Here is a 22,919-nt window from a genome sequence, read left to right as displayed (position 1 = left end):
CCACCTCTTGCCAGCCTGTTCTGAAACACCCTTTCTTGTACCAGGTATGTTTGTTGGACTTGAATTTTCAGGTAGCTTTCCACTACGGCTGATGCTGTGGAGTTGATGCAGGTGAAGCTAATTAAAACTCCCAAAGAGGCAGTAGTGCTGTGTACATGTTATCAGATGCATACAAACTGGTTCTGAATTGAGTTGACATGAATAAGCCTATCACTCCCTAACCTACTGTGGTGGAAAATGCTGGACTGCTTTATATGCTTGCTTGATCAGTTAATGTAAACAGCTCAGAAAAACACATTAACCCAGACTTGTAGAACATGCAGCCTGACACTACAAAGGTATAAACTGTACATTTTGGCCTGCTCTTCACAGACACAGGCAAGCATCCAAAACAGAAGGTTTATCAAGATCACAGGTTCTGCTGAGCCTGCTTTTACCTGTACTATTCTCAGTCTATTTCTAGAAAATCTTTATTCTCCCTTCTGAGCCATTTAGATTTTTTTTAAAAACTGTTAACGCTAAAAGTCTTTATGTTTGTGAGATAAAAGGCATATTAATAGTTAGTGGCCTCTGATCACTGCCATGTCCATATAATAATGATAAAATGGGTTGTTTCACAGACTGTTACTTTCAGACCACCCAAGTGGGGCCTTGGTGTTCCAGTGGGGCCTTGGTGTTCCAGTGATTCCAAGTCATTGTAGTTGACAGGCAGGGTATGGTTCACAGGTACACAGACAGCAGGTAGGGTATTAGGAAGAGGCTTTTGGTAGAAGACAACCCTTCCAGCAGTGCCAAGATGGCAACACAGCTAAGTTGTTTGACCATCATTGTCCAATGATTTTGGGAATGAACACAGAAACAGTACTACCTGTAGCCTGCTTTTTCACCCTTTTTATACTCAGGTGCATTTGGCGTTCCTTTCCCATCCCACCTGAAAGCTTTTTATTTGTTAAAGGTGCATAAGTGATGAACAAGTTATCTTAGTGATGATTGGGACACAGCCTACTTCAGCACATGATGAAGCCAGTGATTCTTGTGACAGAAGGCCACAAAAATAGTTGTATGAGCAGTTCACTGGCTAGTCTGGTAAAATGGTTTGTTTACTCAAAGAACTGAAGGAAATGATACTCTTTCCCATTTTATGTGAAACCAATTGTCCATTTGGAATGTTCTCTCAGTGTCAGGATTAAAAAATGGACCACTGCAAAATACTGACCTTTTCATGAGAGATTTTTTCCTGTGTTACTTATCAATCAGCAGTCAGCATATTCTTTCTAGTGTGGAGATAAAAGATTTATATTGTTTACTCTCCCCACCATCACCACCTCAACCTAACAACATTGTAAATGTTCTCATTATCCACAGAAATGTCTAATCTCCAGAATCTCTCAAGAGTGGGTCTTGAAGATATCTCATGGCTGTGACTTTTATGTAATAGAATTGCTCCTATAGAAGTATTTTCTTTTTCTAGCTATGTAATTTTTTCATTCATGTACTCTGAGGGTTTTTTGTTTGTTTGTTTTATTTCACTTAGTTTGTCGGGAAAGTATTTATCCATGTATGTATTTTCATATCAGAAGAGAAGGAAAACGGCCTCTCTGAAGGTTTGGGGCTTGATGGATACTGGGTGGTTTCAGTCCTACCAAATTTAGAACTGGTTGCTGGTTAATTGTGCTGGAAAAATGTAAAGGCAGTTGGATGGACTGGTCATATTACTTCCTGCTGTTTCCTAGACAATAGAAACTGCTAAGTCTCAGCTAAAGCAGCCAGAAGATTTAGAATAGAATTTGACTCAGTAACATAGTTCATCTTGTTTACTTTTCTGTACAGTTCACAGTAACAAAGTTGTAGTTCTGTGGAAGTGTTTGTTTGTTTGTTTGTTTGTTTGTTTGTTTGTTTGTAGCTAGTGGACAGAGCAAATGGTTATGCAATGGGAAGGAACCTGGAGACAATGTGGTCAACCACTTTGGTCCTTATTTAAGTTTGATCTCCTATAAACTTCTAAAAGATTTTATTATTCACTTGAAATGAGAAAAGAACAGTGTTTTTCCATTGAAAGCAATTATAGTGACCAAGGAAAATGATTCAGTAGAAACAAATGTCTCCATTTATCAAAATCTGATGCTTTTTGTTTGGCTCCCGCCGATAAAACCATAGCCTCTAACCTCCTCCCCTGTTAGGATCACAAACCTTCAACACAAAGGAAGAAACTGTACAGGTGAGATGGAACCAGTCTCCACTATCCACTACTGAATAGATAAGATAATATCAATATCAGTTCTGTTCATGAAATACATTTTTCTTATTGGGATTATGCAGTATTGTGTGCTCAGGGAGCAAAAAAACATGAACTCTAGATTCTTCTCTCTCTCTCTTTAGAAACTAGTAGTTTATTAGGGACACGGGTGGCGCTGTGGGTTAAACCACAGAGCCTAGGGCTTGCCGATCAGAAGGTTGGCGGTTTGAATCCCTGCAACGGGGTGATCTCCCGTAGTTCAGTCCCAGCTCCTGCCAACCTAGCAGTTCAAAAGCACATCAAAGTGCAAGTAGATGAATAGGTACTGTTCCAGCGGGAAAGTAAACAGCGTTTTCGTGCGCTGCTTTGGTTTGCCAGAAGCGGCTTAGTCATCCTGGCCACATGACCCAGAAGCTGTATGCCGGCTCCCTCGGCCAGTAAAGCGAGATGAGCGCCGCAACCCCAGAGTTGTCCGTGACTGGACCTAATAGTCAGGGGTCCCTTTACCTTTACCTTTAGTATATCAATAAACACATACCCCATTCATTTCCTCATCCTGGTAAGCCCATGCTGGGCAAGGATAACAAAATACAAAATGTGATCATTATCATGTGCAAAACAAACAAAAACTAGTGTTATTTTATACATAACAAAGGATCGGTACTTTTCTCACTGTATGCTTAGTCTGCTAATCTGCATCTGTTATTGAATTTGCCCTACTATTAGCTTTGTATTTGCTTCTTTCATTTCATATATGTGCATTTCTGATGGACATATAAAAAAAATGAAAGATTCGGTCTCAGGGTGAAGGTTGGGCAAGTAATCAAATAAATAAGTAATAGTAATGGAGGTGTTCACAATTTAAGCAGCAGGTGGATTTCATGCCTTCAGTTCAATTGCAAGGATATCCACAGGCCAAATACATTACTGAGCAGTACCCATTTCACTGTTGTTGGAAGATACCCTTCTTCGCGTTGGGTATAACACCCTCCTCGTTCTTTGTTCTGTCATGGACTGTGGGTATTTAAAACGCAATCCTAAGAAGAACTGAATTATTATTTTTTTGCAATATGTTATTACTTTTTATGCTGTCATGGTTAAGTAATCCCCCACCAATAAATAAATAAATAAATAAATGTCTGGGGTAATGTCCGAGCACTTTCAGGGAAATTTAAATTTTGAAAGACGCCGCTGGAGACTAGCAAGGACATGCAATTACTATATGTAAATCACTTCAGTTGTTTCCTAATCTTGCTGAAGACCAAAGAATTACAGTTTCCCCCCCTGTGTGATCTTTTCGCACTCAGATTTCATTATATGCTGAAACGGTGCATATATGTATGCGTTAATTGCTCTCTCTGCTTTCAGTTGTGCTTAGCCTACTTACTACTACTGTTTTAGAATTGTGTTTTATTTTCAGATTGCGTAGAGATCATTTAGAAGAAGTAGTAGGTGTGTGTATCCTGCTCAACTAATGGAAATCTTTTTATTAAAGAGGAATCCCCTCTGTGTTTCTGTTGTTTCCCTAGCATATCTATGCCACCCCAAATCCTGGCTTGGGGAGCTTGTTTTACTCCAGCAGGTTTTAAAAACAGGCTCTTATCACTGCATGGTATCATCATGGGCACCTGTCAAACTTAAATGGGATGGGCCCAATCATGGAAACTGTTTTAATTTGTACAGTTACAGCGTAATTGGTGCCTTTATCTTCAGAGTGTTTAAACATGTAGTGATGTACTTACAGATTTCATAGGCATTGTGTTTTGTGCTTTTTATACTGGTTTAAATGATATGGAATTGGTGCATGAAGTGGGGTTTTTTAGAGCATGAGTAGGCAAACTAAGGCCCGGGGGCTGAATCAGACCCAATAGCCTTCTAAATCTGGCCCACGGATGGTCCTGGAGAGTAGAGTGTGTCTTTTTATTTAAAATGAATCTCTGGGTTATTTGTGGGGCATAGGAATTCGTTCATTTTTTCCCTTTCAAAATATAGTCTGGTCCCCCACAAGGTCTGAGGGACAGTGAACCGGCCCCTGCTGAAAAAGTTTGCTGACCCCTGAGTTAGAGGGTATCTTCTTGTATGTTGATGAAGACTCAGAAAGGTATTTAATATGACCAAAAGTAGGAGTCCTTGGGGCATGGCAAATCCCTGTTGATCCTTTGGTCAGGTAGGAACAGATTAGAGTTATGGAACCTGAGATAGCTCCAAGCAGACCACTTCACTTGACAAAGTCTGAACATCAGCTGAGGCCCTTGATGCCTCTTGGGCCACATTACCATACACATGTGCTACCTCTTTCTTGAAGAGTGGGGAGCTTTGAATGTTTTAATCTTTTGGTCTGGAGCTTTACATACGATTGCACCTCAGCCACCTCCTGCCTTTTGTGTTGCCTGCCCTGGGGAGTATAAGGCCACTGGTGGAAGGGACCAGTTCTTTAGTGGAACCTGGTTGAAAAGCTGCAGCTCAATATCAGGACTCCAGTCTGGATCATAGCTGTCAATGTTTCCCTTTTTTAAAGGGAAATTCCCTTATTTCAAATAGGATTCTTCGCAAAAGGGAAAAGTTGACAGCTATGGTCTGGATTCATACATCTGCCAGTTCACTTCTAGGCTGGCTGATGCAGCTGCTTTCTCCTCTCAAGTTCAGTCATGGAAATAGACTGGAGAGATTCACTCTGTGCAGTGTACTCCCAAGTGAACTATGCAAGTTCATAAATAAGAGACACGAGAGATCAATATCTTGTAATATAAGATTACTTAAGAAACTGGAGAGCTATTTATTAGGGATGTGCATGGGACCCAAGATTCACCTTGTAGCTGTGTATAATTTTGATCTCTGAGTTGCTCTGTTCTCTTTGATCTTTAATTTGAATTCTGAGCTGCTCCATGCAAAGCTAAGGCCTGTGTTTCCCATCCGTTATAATGGGGAATCGAAAAACAGCTATAACCCTTTTGGCCAAAATGGATGAAATTTATAGTCTTATAAGCATTTCCAGAGCGGATTAAGCTGCCAAATCGCAAATAGGTCCAGTTTTTGTTTTTTGTTTTGGGGGGGGGAATGAAAGGGATTCATTTCCCTCCATAATCCCACATGAGAGGACAACAGACTGTTATCTCTTGCTGAGTTGTATGTATTCTTGCTTGTACATTTTTATTTGTTTGTACATCTGCCTGCAGCTTCACACTGCCCTTTCATTTGCAGTACAGAAGCCCTACTCCTGATTTCTTCTGATTTCCACATTGCATCCCTCTGCACTTCGTCCCTGACCCTTAGGCTTTTCAGGGGTCTCAGCGGGGTGTGATGTGAAAGCCCCATAGTGCAATCTTGCCCTGTTTTGCTTTCTTCTGGATCCAAGCCAGTACATCATCATCAATAAATGCTATTGCTAAGCTCAGTGAGGATCTAACTTTTTAGAAATAGTTATAGGCAGAGAAGTTTTCCTCCTAGAGCGTTTGGGGGCTGGCAAGGGAAGTGCATGATCACACAATTGATTTAGGAGTATTGGCTGCAGAAGCTCCTACAAAGCTTGGTTGGAGTGCATTTTACAGGGTTACTCAATGATTGAAGTATAGTTTATGAAATTATGTAACTTTTCACTCATTCCATGGTAACTGTATCGTAGAAGGATCATTGCCATTTCAGATTTGTGTTTATCAAGCACCAGTATGTGCAACAAAGGACTTGTGTACTTGGCTTGATTTTTGAAGCAGACCTTTTTGTGTGAAGCCTGAGAGCAAAAACTGAACACAGATTTTTTAAAAAATTTTGTTTCCTTTACTTTTTGAAGTCATGTTTGTGTGTTTTTTGAAGTGGTGTGTTTTGAAACCCTCCTTACCTTTGCTCCTAATAAATGCAATCGTTTTAAGGTTCTGGATGTCTTTTTCTCTTTTTAGTGCAGCTCTCCAATTTGCATGCCTTAAAAGATTTATTACATTTTCTAATTACCATGGAAAAGTAGTAAGGTTTTTCTTTCCTTTGTAATTCTTCTGTGTTCCTGATGATCTAAGAGTTCCTGCTGTTGTCATGTTCAGTTGGCTTAAGTGCAAATATTTTACATGCAGAGATTTTCAGCTTTGGAAATAATGAAGCCATTAAAATTGTTGTTCTCAAGAATTTGTTTTAAATTGTGTGTTTAAGGCTGGTGCTTGGTAATGAGAGAGACAGAAACGCCAGGCTCTGTTTTGATTGCCATCGCTGCCAGGACCACACTGCTGGTAGCATACAGAACGTGTTCACAGTATTGATGTTTGACTCTGTAATATCATAGTATCTATGCTAGCCATACCATTTGCTACTTGTTTGCATCTCTGGAATTGTCTCTGACTGAGAACCCAGATGGTAAGATGTCCCTGCTGCAGTGAAATAATATCAAGTTCAGGGTCCATCACTTCAAATCTTGTTTCCCCTGAATGGAACTTCTTCTGCCCTGTCATAGTATAGCTCTGGATTAACTCGTTTACAGTGCATGGCTGACACTGGTTTGATATCTGCCCGGGTGAAGCAACAGAAAGATGAAATTATGGGTCTATCCTGTATAGAGCAGAGACAGGTATCCTACAGATGACGCAGAAACTGTTAAAAACTGAAGGTGGCAGCTGTGGTGGTAGAAGTTATAGGGAGGCTTGCTTGTCTGTTCCTTGCTTGAATATTTAGGGGAGTAAAGGATACCATTTGTACTTCTCCCACAAGCAAGAGGTACTCTGTACATCGTGGGGAATTGTGTGATTCTCTGCATCTCATGTATGACTCGATGACGGGGAGTTTCTTTCTCTTCTTGTATGCCTGCACACTTTCCCCTATTTCTTCATCTTCAAAGTTGGTCCCAGCTCTCATAAGTTGCGTTTTGAACCATAAAGTTGCTCATACCTGATATAAACTAACTTTCTACTAGTCGAGCCCATACAGACTTGTTCCTGCTTTTTATTCTACTGCCCTATTCCTGTTAGAATGTGAAGAGTGCTTTCATTAAACTGAGCAATGTTGACAGTGAAGATTACTTCACTTCTATTTATCTACTGTATTTATCTGCTGTAACCTTTTATTTATGTACATAGGTCCCTCCCCCCTTTTATTGGTAATACAATAAACTCTTCCCTTAAAAACCCCCTTTGCCTTGAATTCGGAGTTTAGGTATTTTTTTAAAAAATGCAGGATTAATTATTAATAGGACTGGGAATCACGGTCTTTAGAATCTTCACATTTTGAGGGGAAAATCAATTAATTATTACTATAAATCTCTGTGATTATGCTGCAGTCGTATTGCTGGGAAATTGGCCATTAACTACCAGGAAATCGCCCATCTCCTATCAGTCAGTATTCAGCGGCACCAGTAAGCCCCTGTTCCTTTTATAAATTAACTATCAACGTGATGCATAATTGATAACCATCTATAATAATAACAATAATCTCCGTGAAATTGTGATCCTGCTAGGCAGTGGATTTGTTACAGTCTTCTCCCCCACCCTCCCAAACCCCACAATAGTATCCTATTGCATTTGTTAACTATTAATAGCCAACAGTTTCTGGCAAACTGAAGCTGAACTTCCTTCTGGGATGCTGTGTTAGACAAACAGATAGGATCATAGCTGTAAGGAGGCAGCATTACCCAGACCTGCAAAACGTTGTGATAATACTCATCCCTTAATGGCATTTGTATAAACCTGTTGGATTACTCTTTAAAAGCAATATTACAAAACAAACCTACAATGACCCCAGTTCAGCTCTAGTCATGACAGACAGTAGCCCTGAATATGGAGACAAGCACCATCTGGGTGATGCATTTAACCAGTGGACCCAAGATGATCATTGTCATGCAAATGTAGATCGAGTTACCCGCCAGTCTCCACATTGGCTATGATGCACAGAAACTTGCTAGTATATTTGGATCTCTTGAGCAGTAATGGGGAGAACATATGTGAAGTTGCTTACACGGCAGCAGATATTTTGCTGCCTGAGGCGAAGGGCAGGACGGTGCCTTCTCCCAAGGCACACACAGAAGCCAAGTGGAATGGTAGTTGACTGTTACTCCAATCCTGGTGAAAGGACAGTGTCTTCTACTGCAGTTGAGGGAAGCAGGCTAGCATAGGGGAACAGGGCAGGCCACAGGGCACTCCCAGCTCTGGCCACTCCCCCCACCTCAGCACCTGCTACCTGAGGCAGTTCTTGTTGTCCCTCACCGTAGGGCCAGCCCTGCATGGCAACCCCTCCCCTCACACCTCCTTCCACTCATTGAGAGCCTCTCTTTCCACATTGCATTCATCAGAAATACGACTTTCCAATATAATTTAGGTTTCAACCGCACCTTGCCTATATAGTGCAACTTTCCGAATGGCTTCTATTACCTTTTGCTTTCCCATGCACGTTCATAGACATGGGCAAATACTACACATTGTTTGAAAATATTTCTAATATTATATCTAGAACACCAGACAGTATCTACCTGTCCGCTGTCTTATTTTACATCCACTCCAGGGGTTGGCACTGCCTATTGGCTTCCTCCTCCTTTGTCTCAATGTTGCCCCTTGTAGAACTCAGCAAGGATGGAGACAAAGCTAGAATTAGTTGACTACGCCTGCCATCAGCTGTGGCTTGGTCTGTCATTGGCTGTGGCTCCACCTATTGGCCTCTTCTGCTCTACTAGTGGGCACCAGCTGCCACTGGACAACTGAATCAAAATGTTGCATTGAATCCTCACCCTCTAACTGGAGAGTTTTTGTTAAGGGTGGAAGCCAGGATACTGTACGTTCAAAAGGTCAAATCTCTTTTCCCTTCCACTAGATCATTTTGGGGGTATTTCAGCCCCCAAATAACATTTTTAAAAGCATACATTGGATTTCATCTAAGCATCCTGATACCTCCCTCTTACTTATCAGTCCCCACCCCTTCTTTTTGCTTCAGCGTTGAACTACTTGAATTTTACATTAGCAGGATTGATTTTAATGGAGCGTGAGTTATGTGGAAGTTTGACGCCCTGTAGAAACTGCACATTCATAGATTGACTCCCTGTTATGTGTTCATAGTATTTTATAGGCACCTATGTTGTCATTCACATTTGATTAGACTTGCTTTTAAGCACCCTGCAGCTATCTTTGCTCTTTGAGTAATTATGCCGAGGTTCATGACTCTTGCAAAGGAATCCACTTTACTATTAATTTACTTCTGAATAGTGCTGATCTTAGGGAGACTTAAGGGAAGGTTGCCAGGCTGTTAACAGGTGCTAGTGATAAGTTCCATTTTAGCATTATGGGAAAGAAGCTGCAGATACATATATGAAACTTCAAACCTCTTCTAGAACCCAAGCTTCAAATGTATGCCCTCTCACAAACATTACTTAGGCACCAATCAGTGGAACCTCAAAGGACACCCAAGTGAGCAAGTACTATATTGAGATTGTCAAACACAACATATTCTGGGTCACATTTCCCCCACCACCAGCACCTTGTCATCCAGAAAGGAATCACATGTAGGGTTGTTTTACTTGGTAAAATTTTAATGCATTTGGTATACAGTTGCCTGAAATCTGATGTTGGTACAAGGTCTTTTTTCTCCTTTTCACTTTTTCCAAGTTCATTTAAGTATGGTATGAGCCAGGGCTTTTTTTGCAGCCAGAACTCACTTCTGGCACCTCTCAGGGGGATGCCATTGCCATTATAAGAGAACAAGGGAGGCATTCTTGGTGAGTTCCGGCACCTCTTTTTTCTAACATCCTCTGCTTTTTCCTCCTTGCTGTTTCACATGCTACAGCACAGATTAGACCATCTTGTAGGTCGGGATTGGCTAGCCTGTGGCCCTCCAGATGTACTACACCTCCCATCATCCATGACCTTTGGCAGTGTTGGCTGAGGCTGATGGGAGTAGGAATCCAGCAACATCTGGTGGACCACAGGTTAGCCATTTCTGTTATAGATTGGTCTCACACATACAAGTTATTTGCTGGTATTATAAAACTAGGCACCAATAAATAGACTTATATAAATTATAGCTAAATTATCAAGATTAGCATCAACAGAGTAGAATGTAAGGGCAAGGTGTGAATTACGTGTGTGTGTAATGGAATTCAATTAAAATTCCAGATTTTGTCAATAGTATTAATAAATTAAACTTGTATGGTAGATATTATTTACATAAACTGGCCAAATCTCTGTAAACGTATTTAATGATTTCTGTTAGTCTTTGATGCAGTCTCCTTAAAATGAAGCCTTCTTTTCAACTGATCGGCACTGCACTAGCGAGTTCCCAATGGTGGACTCCTTAGTGCATGCGGATCCCAGCTGTCAGCCAGTTTTAAGTTCCCCAGTTTACTTTTGTAGCCCTTTCCTTACCTGTCCCACACCTGATATGACACCAGGATGTGGGCAGGTGGCCATGGATTGGGGGAAATAGCCTCATGGACCAAACTCGGACCTGGGCTGGGCTTAATTAGGCCTGTGGACTGGAGGTTCTCCACACCTGCTCTAGAATCTTTTATTGCATTTACTTGGGCTGTGGGTTTGCAGGAAGCATCATGAAGGAATGTACTGGGGGAAAGGATGTTTTAAAATGCAAGAGGACATGAGCTGGAAGCTGTGGCAAAGAACAAGCTGAGCTGGGATGTTCCACCTCAGACTACCAAAAGTGATGTAGACTCTGGTTTCTACGCCTTAATCGGAAACAGGCAACACATTTCACATTTATTCTCAGCAACTTGGGGCTTGGACTTAAAAACAACAACTGAAAAGCTCTGGTTGAGACAGCAGGGTCATTGCTCCAGGGTATGATCAAAGGCCCTTGACTTCATATCTCTGTATGCAAAGCCAGCTTACTATATACAGTTGAAATACCTTACAACAAAATCTAGATGACGGTGCAGTCCCAGTGCATATAGATAAGGGCTTCCTTTTAAAAAAAACTCACTGGTTGTGCTGACAAAGGCATTGCATTACACATATGTTAATATATCTAGTGTAAGCATTCTTACGTCTAGTTCAACCAACATCAAGCTCAAATGACCAAGAGTGCATGATAGTAAAAATCCATAAAGGCAGACATATAGAGAATAGTATATAGCTTCAGCAGCAACAAGGCAAAGTCTGAGATGAAAAGCAGATACAGTCTCCAGAAGGAGTAGATGCTATAGCCATCCTGTGTCTGCAACGCTTCTTTACAGTTCCATTTAAACGTTTGCTGTTCCATATCTGCAGCAGGAGTTTGCGTAATGAGGGCTCCATAGTGAACAAAATGCCTTAATGGCAGCAGTTGTGTGTGTCTTTTCGTGGGGATGGTCCTCCTGTCCCTGCATTAGTCTGCTCCAGCGAGGCTATGTCTATTCCATGTAACATGTTAGTACACCACTGTTATGCTTTAAGCATTGAAGCTGGCAGTTGCTAGTGTCGTGGTGCCAGCTTGCTCTCTTGTCTTCAAAGCATGACTGTGGTGCAGCGCCACTGGCTATGATATGCTGCTTCCACAGCACTCATTTGGGCACTTTAGGGGAAAGTGTATGAACTTCTAACTGCTGTGTTGCAGTTAGAAATAAAAATCTAGCCCTAAAACAAAAATGTGTGCAAACATTTCTATTTTTTCCCATCACTTGCACAGTGAACATGGGGCACCCAGATTTTAGCTCATTGTCTTAGGAGCGAAATGCACCAAAACTGTTTTCATTCTTATGATATGAGAAGCATTTCTAGACAGTTTCAATACAGATGTTGTTTTACAAAGGGCCAACGATGTACAACTCTCTTCTTGTTGCAGGATTCAAAGTGACGTTATGCACTCGGACTACTGTGAATTTCCATAAGTTCTTGGGGGATTGCTTTATCCTTTGATTCCAAAAGTTGTAAAACACAGTAGCGCAATGGCACTTGTGGACAAACACAAAGTCAAACGGCAGCGATTGGACAGAATTTGTGAAGGTAAGCCTTGATGTAACCTATACATCTACTGAACAGTTCCTAAGACTTTAAGGAAACTTGCCGATCTCGCATTTCGTTTTATGGAAAGCTAGTTCAGTGCTAATGCCCTCTTAGAAATACAACACTAAGCAGAGAGCTGCACCCTGGCAATGTATTTGTACCTTGTAGTTGTAGACAATTCACATTATATGTATATATTTTTTCATGCCAGTTAATATGCAAAACCTTGCCTTTATTTGGTAATGTTCAGGTGCTGGAATTATCCCACATCTATTCCTAATGTGAAAAAAATTAAGACATCCTTTGAAAATCCCAAACCCACATAACTTGGTTTGAAAAATGTAAAGACTCTTTGCATTACAGTATTACTTTCCTCTCCCATTCTTCCAGTTTACATTTGGCTGTTTTTCAGTAATGGTAGAAGTCAACATTTTATTTGTTTATTTCAACATTTATGACAATATCACACGTGGCGGTTTAGAGATAAAAATACAAATCACAACAAAATAAATCAATCCTAGCAATAAACAAAATAAGCAGAGAGTTAGGAAACACATAATAAAAACTACCTCGGCAACAGCGGAATGCCAGCCTTGAACATTTGTTGCAGTAACTTCTATGAAGGCAAAGAAATATTGTTGCTGCCAAAAATAGATCTCCGTATCAGGTTTCCTTCTATTATTCCATAATATCAGCTTCAGCTTGCCTCCATGGTTTTGAAAAGCCAGTACCAGCCAGTGATGAGGAAATGCACATTTTGTAATGAATTCCTAGGCAATGTTTAGGTGTGTGGTGTCGTGTGGGGAGGTTACTTCCCATGGTGTTGTCTTTTTAGTGGCAGTCCTGCCCTTCTCTGCAATATGTGGTACTTCCCCAAAGCTCAAGTAAAGTGTGTGAGGTGGTTGTAGATGTACAGTCGTACCTTGAAAGTCAAACGGAATCCGTTCCGGAAGTCCGTTCAACTTCCAAAATGTTCGGAAACCAAAGCACATCTTCTGATTGGCTGCAGGAAACTCTTGCAGCCAATCAGAAGCTGCAGAAACCCCGCTGGATATTTGACTTCCCAAAATAGTTTGCAAACCGGAACAGTCACTTCCGTGTTTGCGGCGTTTGGGAGCCAAAATATTCAGGAACTAAGCTGTTTCAGAACCAAGGTACAACTGTAATTAGTTAGCTATTTGCTCACCATCATCATTGGTTTATCTCCATAGTGCTTTTTTGGCCCTTCAAAGCTGTGAACAGTGTCTTACGTAAGATAATACAATCAAATTATAGTAAATACAACTACAAAAAAGCACCATGCAGTAAATCATTAAAAATATAAAATAGCAGCAACCCAGGCACACCATGAATTAACACTTGTATACCTTCATGGGGTTCATGTGTGCTCTCCCCACTAACACAGCTGCCATCCACAAACAATGGGACACACAATAGACTTTTCACTGGAAACAGCTACAGGCAGTACTCCCCCCCCAGGGGTTACTCAGGGTACACACCTCTTTTTGTGGGGGGAAGGGGGTTGTAAAGTGTGGCACTTATTGTAACAACCTCACGGTGAGGTATCCTCACCTATTTTTCTAGAGGGAAGCACTGATTACAGCTGTGGCAAAGTTATTACAGTTGCTGTCTGGGACAGGGCTAGCTGGCTCAACCTTTGGCTCCCCAACAGGCTGTAGTTTCCCAGGTGCAGGTACAGCAAAGAAGGGCTGGAGTTAGTATTCAGCTTCTAGCTGGCAGTGGTCCTGTTTCCGCTACCTGCCACCTCTCAATTCACAGCAGCTTCCAAATAAATAGGTTTCTTCTTGGAAACAGCTGTTTCAAAACTGCAGTTCTCCAGGTGTGGGGCTGTCTAGCCTAAACTTCTGGCTTCTCAGCAGGCTGCACAGTTTCACATGACTCTTATTAGAATAGGAAGAATACACATCCTTTTTCTAAAAAAGGAAACATGGCAAAGTGTTCAGATTTCAGCTCTGTAAGGATTTTTGGTGGTTTGAATAATCAGAGTTGATTTTCTGCTGGCAGTGAATTCACCTGGGCTATAAGGGTGCATGTAAACTTATAGCCACATGTATTGTGTTGATACTGTAGTGTTTTTCAGAGATGATTTTTCTTTCTATAAAAGAGCCATAATTTTTGACAGAGAACTTCAGCCAAGTGCCCTGCAGTTATACTTACAAGTTCCAGTTGAAAAATTCAGCATACCTTTTTCAGTAGATAGAAGCTTTTGTGCCTCAGGTTGCATGCAAAACCATTAGAGAGCGCATTAACATCCAAGGATAGTCTACCATGGATTGCTGTATTGCTCAGCATTTTTCAAGTAATGTTAAATAAAGAAAACAGGCACTCCAGGAAATTAGACTAGGATTTTGTAGTGACACTTTCCTTGCTCAACAGCTTTGACAGTATATGGTGATGACCAAGCATAATGAGAACTTGTGTGCACATGAGTTTGAGATCAATCAAAATGCAAAAGTGATTGCAACTAGACAGGCTTTTGTGAGGTATTGTTGTTGGCAAAATTAGTCTGAAAAAAAGTCTGAAATGAATTATATAAACATAGATAAATTTAATGCTCCTTCAGGTCCCGTCCCCCAAAGTGTATGTCTACATGTTTTTTGAAGTAGGGATCTGTTACAGCTTAGATTTTGGGGATTTGTTTCATTGCGGTTGGACAACTGCAGTCCACAAAGCACTGCTCCTGTTCCGTTCTTCGTCGTCTTAATGGGTTTGTGCAGGATAATTGTTTGGTGTGAAACAAAACACTGTTAGTAGTTAATCTATCTCTGCTGCTGGTCTAGACAGTGTATCTTTTATTTACTTATGAGGCAAATAAAAGTAGTGCCAGGATCGACAGTGTCAGACTTTCTAATGGGTTCACTGATACGTCTCCATGATGAGAGTTGCTGGTCATCTTATAAATGTTTTACAGGCAGTGGGCAGGGGGAGAAAAAGAACAGAGGGACATTCAATGAGCCAGAGCTTAAATCATGTCTTCTAAGTGATTACCTACATCTAAGGGTGCAGTCTGTGTAGAAAAATTGCCTCAGCCATAAGGAATTCTAGAGAAAATGAACCTAGGCATGGATTGTAAAATTTGAATGTTTAGAGACTGAGGCAGAAGTTTATTTTTAAAAAACAAAACCTTGTTCTCTTAGAAATATGCAAATATAATTATAATTTACAAAGAGTACCATGGGACCAGTGGTGTAGCGTGGGGGGTGCAGGGGGGCCAGCCGCACCGGGCGCAACATCTGGGGGTTAGGGTGCGCAAATCCACGGGTTAGGGGGCACAAATCCATGGGTTAGGGGACGCAAATTACTTGCCTTGCCCCGGGTGCTGACAACCCACGCTACGCCACTGCATGGGACAAGCTTTTGTAGGCAAGAGTCTGTTTTATTGGATAGAAAGCTAAATTCTTTTTTTAAAAAAGAAAAAACTGGAGCCATTCAAGACATTTTGCTGTCCGAGGCAAAGGACAAGATGACCTTCCACAATAAAAAGTTGAACAGACTAGCAGTTGAATTTTACTTCAACAGTGGCATTGTGACAGCATCCTCCGACATACCTGAAGGCAGCAGGTGAGCTTAGGTGGTGCAGGGTAGGCTGTTTTGCACTGCCCAGCATTTGGCTTCTCACACTGTCAGTGGTAGGCCTGGCCCTGAGATGTGAGATATTTGCTAGCATTTAAGGTACCATAGGATTGTTCAGCCTTTTTTTTTTTTTTTGCTACAACGGTTGTTTTTGTTTAATGTTTTGTGCTCTTATTCCACTCCACACTCACACACCTTCACCCATTACTTCTAAGTTTGCCTTGAATTATTTAGCCATCAGTCGAGAGTAGGCTGGTGCTAGTGACCGTTGTCCACATACAAGCCTCCTGTGAAACACATTATTGATACTGATGTCTCTTGGAAAGCCGTGTTTTCTATCATACAGAAGTGAATTTTAAACTCAAAGCGGAGAGCTCATAGTTGTGGTAGCAAAAAAAAAGGGGGGTCTTCGTTTCATCATGTAATAACAGAAAAATGTTAAAGCCATTCCACCTGTCAGCTTAATTAACCCAATCAAAATTGGGTTTATCTTCTCCAGAGCAGAGCAAAAGTATGCTTCCTTTGTAATCCTGAAAAAAATGCTGACAACTGCCAGAATTGTATTGCAGAAGGGAGAGAGCTGTGCTCCTACCCATCAGAATGCCATAAACACGCAGGTGTAGTACTCTATCTCATCTCTAAAGCAGACTTTGAACCTGACTTAAAAGGGTTCTATCAGGCGGCTTTAGATTTTTCAAAAGCCACCCTTCCAGTTTGATGTTTGCTATCAGATGTGGTTGCTAAGTGTACAAGAAACTTAGGAGGATCAGAGGACAAACCAACCCACAAAGCATTAGATACAATTGAAGTTTAGATTATTTTCCTCTGAACAATGGATTTTACAAGTCTTCCTTTTCCATCTGTTTTTTTCTGGCCAATATTTCTCTCTCTCTAATCTGTAAAGGTGCAGTTTACATAAACCCAGAAATCCATTTGTCGTTTGCCAAGTACGTTTGCAATTTTAATTACACTGAAGGGATTTGCTGCTGTCACACACCGCACAACATGCTTTTGCAACTGCTATTAAAACATGGGAAAAACAGATTATGACTAAATGCAATTAAGAAGTACTTTAAAAATAATACTGAAAAATATTTTTTCATGGATAAGGATCATGGGTTTTCAATTCATTTCAAATTTTTCTGTGACTGTTTTGGTTGATTGTGGATAATGATTATTGTATAATGTTGAAAAGATCCAGCTTTTTACCTGGTGCGATATACATAGATATTTTAAACCATTATAAGGAATAATGGTGGCTGATGAGACTTTTCCCTGCTTTAAATCTTCTTTGAGGTTGTTATAATCAGTAGAATGGATTAAAAGAAATACTTGTTAGTCCAAAGGTAATATGCAGTGCAGCATAAAATGTACCATTTTTTATATATATGGTTATCACATCTTATTCCAAAGGGGGGGGGGACAGGAATGACCATTTGCTAAAGATTATTGCTTTCATTGCTATAAGAATTAGACCAAAAAGATTAGCCTGTTACACACAGAAATTGAGAACATCAAAGGGTTAAGGTTCAATGCATTAATGCTTTAAAAAAGTAAGACAAGAATACCTGGGCAAACATAAGTTTGGCATTGTTGTTTAGTGACAATTACAACTGGGTGAGCTCCTGTTGCTCGGTCCCTGCTCCTGCCAACCTAGCAGTTCGAAAGCACAAAGTGCAAGTAGATAAATAGGTACTGCTCCAGCGGAAAAGTAAACGGTGTTTCCATGCGCTCCTCTGGCTCGCCAGAAGTGGCTTAGTCATGCTGGCCACATGACCCGGAAGCTGTACGCCAGCTCCCTCGGCCAATAAAGCGAGATGAGCGCCGCAACCCCAGAGTCGTCCATGACTGGACCTAATTGTCAGGGGTCCCTTTACCTTTACCTTACCCTATTCTTAGTTCTTGCTTTGTGATAAGTTGTTGTTATGGATGGGAGGGTATGGATGGGAGAGTGCTGGGACAGTTCTCAAGATGGGGATCATAGAATAGCCATGCATCAGCCTACCATTAGTAATTATATTGAGACCACAGAATGATAAACACATAGGAAATCAGGTGGATTCCTTTAATGCTGGCATTTCAAATTCCAGAAACAAACATTAGAGATTTAAATGAGTTTGCCCCAAAGTATAGAAGGAAAAGACTATGATGATATGCTAAATTGCTGTGAATGAGTCCAGTTGGTCAGCATCATACAAGAGTCATAAGAATAACAATTTGTATTAAGCTGCAGGTACAGGTTTTGAGTCTTGCTGGTATGACTTCTGTATCTTTATTATTCCCTAGCCCAGTTTTAATCACTCTGTTTTGAGAAGTGTAGCGTTCAAAATGTCAGGATGCGAAATGTTGCAGCATGCTGGCCGCCCTATGAATTACGTACGTTAATACAACTACAGACCATGCGCACTGCATGTGCTCCATGAGAACTTTTCAGCAGAAGTCTTAGACCACGTCTTCTTCCACGTGGCCCAGAATAGCAATTCAGACAGGTGTAGTAGTCAACGGCACTGTATCATGGGAAAGGGGGGGGGGAGAATTCACTTCCTGTCTTGTGCACTCTGGTGCTGGTGGTGATTTGGGGCATCAGCCACTGTTACTGTTTGTGCCTGCACCAACAGCATAAGACTCCAAGCCATCCTCTGATCCCCTGTAATCCTTGTTCTCTCTCTCTTGGCTTCTGAAGAGAAAAGAGCCTGGCTTGGCTGGGAAGCAGAACTGTAGAAGGCAGCAGACTGCCTGCAATCCCTGTTAGCAAATAAATGGCAGTTTGCACTGGTAGTGTTTATACCTCTTTGAATTCATTTAAAATCCAGGATAGATTAATCTTTGTAAGTGGCTAACCTTTGGCCCACCAGACATTTATGGGTTCCAACTTCCACCGACCCTAATCATCACTGTCAATGGTGATGGAAATTGTTGTCCAACAGCTTCAGGGTGGGTGGGTGGATAAGCTAGCCACCCTTGCCTGGCAGGATTTTAGCCCACTCTTACAGATGGCCGGACTAGTTAGTAGCAGTATATATGTAGTTAGAATGAACGCTCCCCACAGGTTTAAGTGAAATTCCCTTAACCCGCAAAGGAGATGCTACATAGGCTTCAAAGGAGGCAGATGTGCAGTCATTTCTATGTAATTCTCCAAACTGTGCACCTGTTGCTCCCTTTTCTTACAGCATCTGAAGTTTGAGTGCAGGGAAATCTATATGAGGAAATTTAGAGTAAGAGATAGACGTGACACAAGCTGTGTAGATAAACATCTTGTACATTACATTTAGTGAAGCGTAAAACAGGTGAATGAAGCCCTGACAACTCGCCGAGCTTTACCTCTTTTGTAACAAAGGCAGCAATAAAGAGAGAACATAATTTTGCTTGCGTTTGTTTTTCTCAACACACAATTCCAAAATGTTTGTTGTATCTTGCTTTTTTAAAAAGTAGACTTGGTTTTCATGTTACATGCTGAAAAGTATAGACAGATCCTGGGAAACATTTTAATATCTACATAGGAAGCTGCAATGTTCTCTAGACAGAATACTTGTTAACATGCTGCATTATGCCAAGTCAGACATTGGTCGGTCTACTTCAGCACTGTCAAAGCTGACTGGCAGCAGATCTTAAGGCTTTCAGACTGGAGTCTTTTCCGAGCCCTGTCTAGAGAAGCTGCGGGTGAGGTTGGATCCTTTTGCATGCACTTATACCATTGAGCCACAGCCCCTCTCCAAGATGCTCTAATTCTGTGGGTGTCTAACCCCCAAAGTGGAAATTAGGTATCTCTGGTTGGGTTCACGATTAATTAAATGTGAAACACAGGGCAGAGTTGGGTTTTTCTTCGCAGTCATGTTGTAGCTCCCAAGCCACTTTATATTCAAGAATAAATCTCTGCAATCACTAGAAGCCTCTAGCTCATCTGTTAAACAAAAAAGAAAGTTTGTGTTCTGAAGCTGTGTGCATTTGACTAGCTTTGTGGAGCAGAAGCACCTTTCCTGCTTCAGCATTGGCCCTGATCTTCCTTTAGTAGTTCAATAATATACAGATATAATGAGGGAGGAGGTGGCCCTGGTACAAGAGGAAGTATCTTGTTTCCTTTTAGACATAAGGGAGTTCACACTGTTAAAAGAAATTTAGTTGGTTTTGTTAAATAACAAAAGGTTCTTGAAATGGCTGTGGACTTGCATCGCCCTCCCCCTGGCTGCCTTTAAGGTTCTAGGACAATACACATGGAAAAGAGTGGAATAAGCACTCATTCTTGAATTCATTTTTTAAAAAAGGTTTAACAACGGTTCCAAAAATTCTCCAAGAATTTGTGTGTGTTTGTAACCCACTACAGACACTACCCAATAGCAGCGTGCAAAAATCATAACCGCTGTGTATACCTGTGTAATGCAGCAGTGTTCGTTATCCTTCTTGGAAACAAGTTTTGGCTAAGATTAAAAGTGCCATGGAAAATGACAAAACCTGTTAAACCAGGACTGTGGTAGGGCACAACAACTGTTATTTTATCCCAGGGAAAGGGATATTTACAGTTGTGCTGTCAGGTTTTTCAAAAAATAAGCCCACTGTTGTCTATACACAGAGGCATGCTCTATGACAGATGTGAAGTGGAGACCACAAAAAAGTGAAAGGAGGGAGATCATTTGGATTTAAAATCATATATGGACTAATTTGCCTTTAAGGCTTGTTCTTTTAGAAGCATGTGCTCTCGTTACCTTGGGGACATGTTTTCCAGTACCCCCAAGATAAAGAGATATTCCCAAGAAGAACTCTCATGCTGGCGCTGCTCCCCATACCAGCACAAACTCTTGGAAAACTGGGCTAATGGTCCTGCTGGTTCCACCGCCTCTGACTGCTGCCCAGTTGTCGTTGACCCATGACAGGCCCTTCTTGGTGACAGTTCCCCATTGGTGGGGTGACAGTTCCCCACTGCCTGGTGAAGTGGGTGGTCTGTCTCCCTCAATACTGACTTTCAGGAGGAATATGTTAATAACATTTATCTTTACCCAGACATTTGATGGCTAAAAGATACTGGCATTTGCAATCTTAAAACGAGCAGTTGTGAAATATATTTAAAAGACATCACATACCCTCACAGTTGCTAATTTTTAAATTGTTTTAAATTGTGTTTGGGGGGAAAGTGCGGTAAAGAAATCAATCAAACAATCAAACAAACAAACAAACAAACAAACACATACATACATACATACTGTCAGGGAACTGACATCAGAGGAAAGGGAGTTGGTAGGGCTCCCAGAGACTGGGAGAGAGTCAGCAGCCAAAGCAGGGACAAGGAGGGGGAGCGAGGGGTCTCTGGAGGAGGATCTCAGTAATGCTGAGAGAGACGCAGCAGCCCAGGCAGGAAACAGCAGGGGAGAGAAAGGGGTGAGAGACACATCCAGCGAAAATAGCGGGGAGGTGTCAGAAGCAACTGCAGGGAGACCCATGCTTCGCCGGAAGCTGCCACGTCGTGAGTCCAGGAGACGCGTTTCCGTTAAGGAACTTCTTTGCTGGAAGCGCTTCCGCAGGCAGCCACTGTCAGACTCTACTAGTGACTAGAGCAGACATGTCTGAGGAGCTCTGTCACACACAGAGGTTTGTGGGGCCGCACAAACTCTGAAGGGGCACAATTTTAAGCACAAGCAGCTAATCATCCCCTGACAGCAGTCTGACAGTCTTTGTACGCTGCCTGTGCAGGAGAAAGCATCATGAGCAACCCAGCCGGAACCGGAGAGGCAGGGGTTGGAGCTGGTCCAAGCTTGGAAGAAAGGTATCAAGCTCTGGAGGTCCAACTTGCGCTGCAGACGGCGAGGCTCGAGGAGAGAAGGGCTCAGGATGCTGACAAAAAGGGGAACGTTGGAAGGAGTTACGCATTCCAGACATTCCTGAGCCAGCTTTCCCGCCGGCAGAGCCGATGGAAATCGGAACAGCCCGCGCGCGCGCAGTTTCAAAACCCAGTGAGGGGGCGAAGAAGGAGGGAAAGGGAGCCCGGAGATGCTATCTCTGCCAACAGCCAGGCCACTTTGCCAGAGTCTGCCCCCAGAGGAAGGAATGGCAAGGGATGGTGGGAGCAGTTGAGGGGGGAGAGCAGGGAGAAACGGAGCAGGTAAAAGCCAACGCCTGGTTGCCACCGTCAGGGCACTGCAGCCAGGCCAAAGAGCAGTGAAAGTGCCCGTGCCAGAAGCTCCTCGACCTGCTCTAGTGATTGAAGTGTCGCTAGAGCTGCAAAATGGACACCCCCTAAAAATAAAGGCGCTGTTGGACTCAGGCAGCTCCTGCAATTTTATGAGCAAGGAGTTTGCTGCTGAACATCAGATACAGACTATCCCTTTAAGCAACCCCCTGCAGGTGACCACGATCGATGGCAGGGAACTGTTGGGAGGAGGAGTTAGCTTGCAGACCGTCCCAATGATAATGAGGGTGGCAAGGCACACAGAACTGATAGCGTTTAATGTGGCCACCTTGGGAGGCGCTCCCATTATTTTGGGAATGAGCTGGCTAGCCTTACATGATCCGCTGGTGGGCTGGCATCAAAGAGTGGTTTCCTTCGGTTCAGCACATTGCTTAGAACACTGCAGGGGGGAAAAGGGGTCAGCAGGGGCCCAAGCCACCCTGGCAGGGACTGAAGTAATGGGGAAGGGGAAGGTGCCACCACAGTATGCTGATCTCAGCGACGTGTTCAGCGAGAAGGAAGCTGACCAACTACCCCCGCATAGGCCCTTTGATTGCCAGATCAATTTACTCCCTGGAGCACAGCTTCCTGTAGGCAAGTTGTATGCCATGTCAGACAGGGAAATGCAGGAGTTGCGAGCGTTCATTGACAAGAACCTGAAGAGAGGCTTCATCAGAGAGTCCAAGGCAGCGGGGGGTAGCCCAGTGTTTTTTGTGGATAAAAAAAACACGGACAAGCCGAGACTGGTATGTGACTTTAGGCGGTTAAATGCAGTGACAGAGCCGGCGGCTTTTCCTATGCCCAGGATTGATGATATTTTGACCAGGGTGCGGAAAGGAAAGATTTTTACAAAGCTGGACCTAAGGGGGGCGTACAACCTGATACGTATAAGGAAAGGGGATGAATGGAAGACCACCATGTTCACCCCTTTGGGGGCATTTGAATACCTCGTTATGCCTTTTGGATTACAAACAGGCTCCGCGTGTTTTCAAGCCTTCATGAACCACGTACTGGGGCCTTTGCTCTACAAGAATTGCGT

General features: G+C 42.3%; 1 protein-coding gene across 5 annotated transcripts in view; it reads left to right on the top strand.

The window, feature by feature from the left end:
* The window catches only part of CTBP2 (C-terminal binding protein 2), a 212,588-nt gene that overhangs the window by 112,710 nt on the left and 76,959 nt on the right, over positions 1-22,919 (top strand). For 4 of the 5 annotated variants that reach the window (XM_082222749.1, XM_082222746.1, XM_082222747.1 and 1 more), the window contains one exon: positions 11,969-12,129. The exons of the other annotated variant lie outside the window; for it this stretch is intronic. In XM_082222749.1, coding sequence (XP_082078875.1) covers positions 12,072-12,129 — 58 coding nt within the window. In that variant the 5' untranslated portion in view covers positions 11,969-12,071. The remainder of the gene's footprint in view (positions 1-11,968; positions 12,130-22,919) is intronic. 5 annotated transcript variants of the gene reach the window in all.

The sequence above is a fragment of the Podarcis vaucheri genome (assembly GCF_965113315.1).
Source record: "Podarcis vaucheri genome assembly, chromosome: 5".
NCBI lineage: Eukaryota > Metazoa > Chordata > Lepidosauria > Squamata > Lacertidae > Podarcis > Podarcis vaucheri.
The sequence above is the reverse complement of the archived record's forward strand: the minus strand, read 5'-3'. Positions and strand labels throughout refer to the sequence as shown.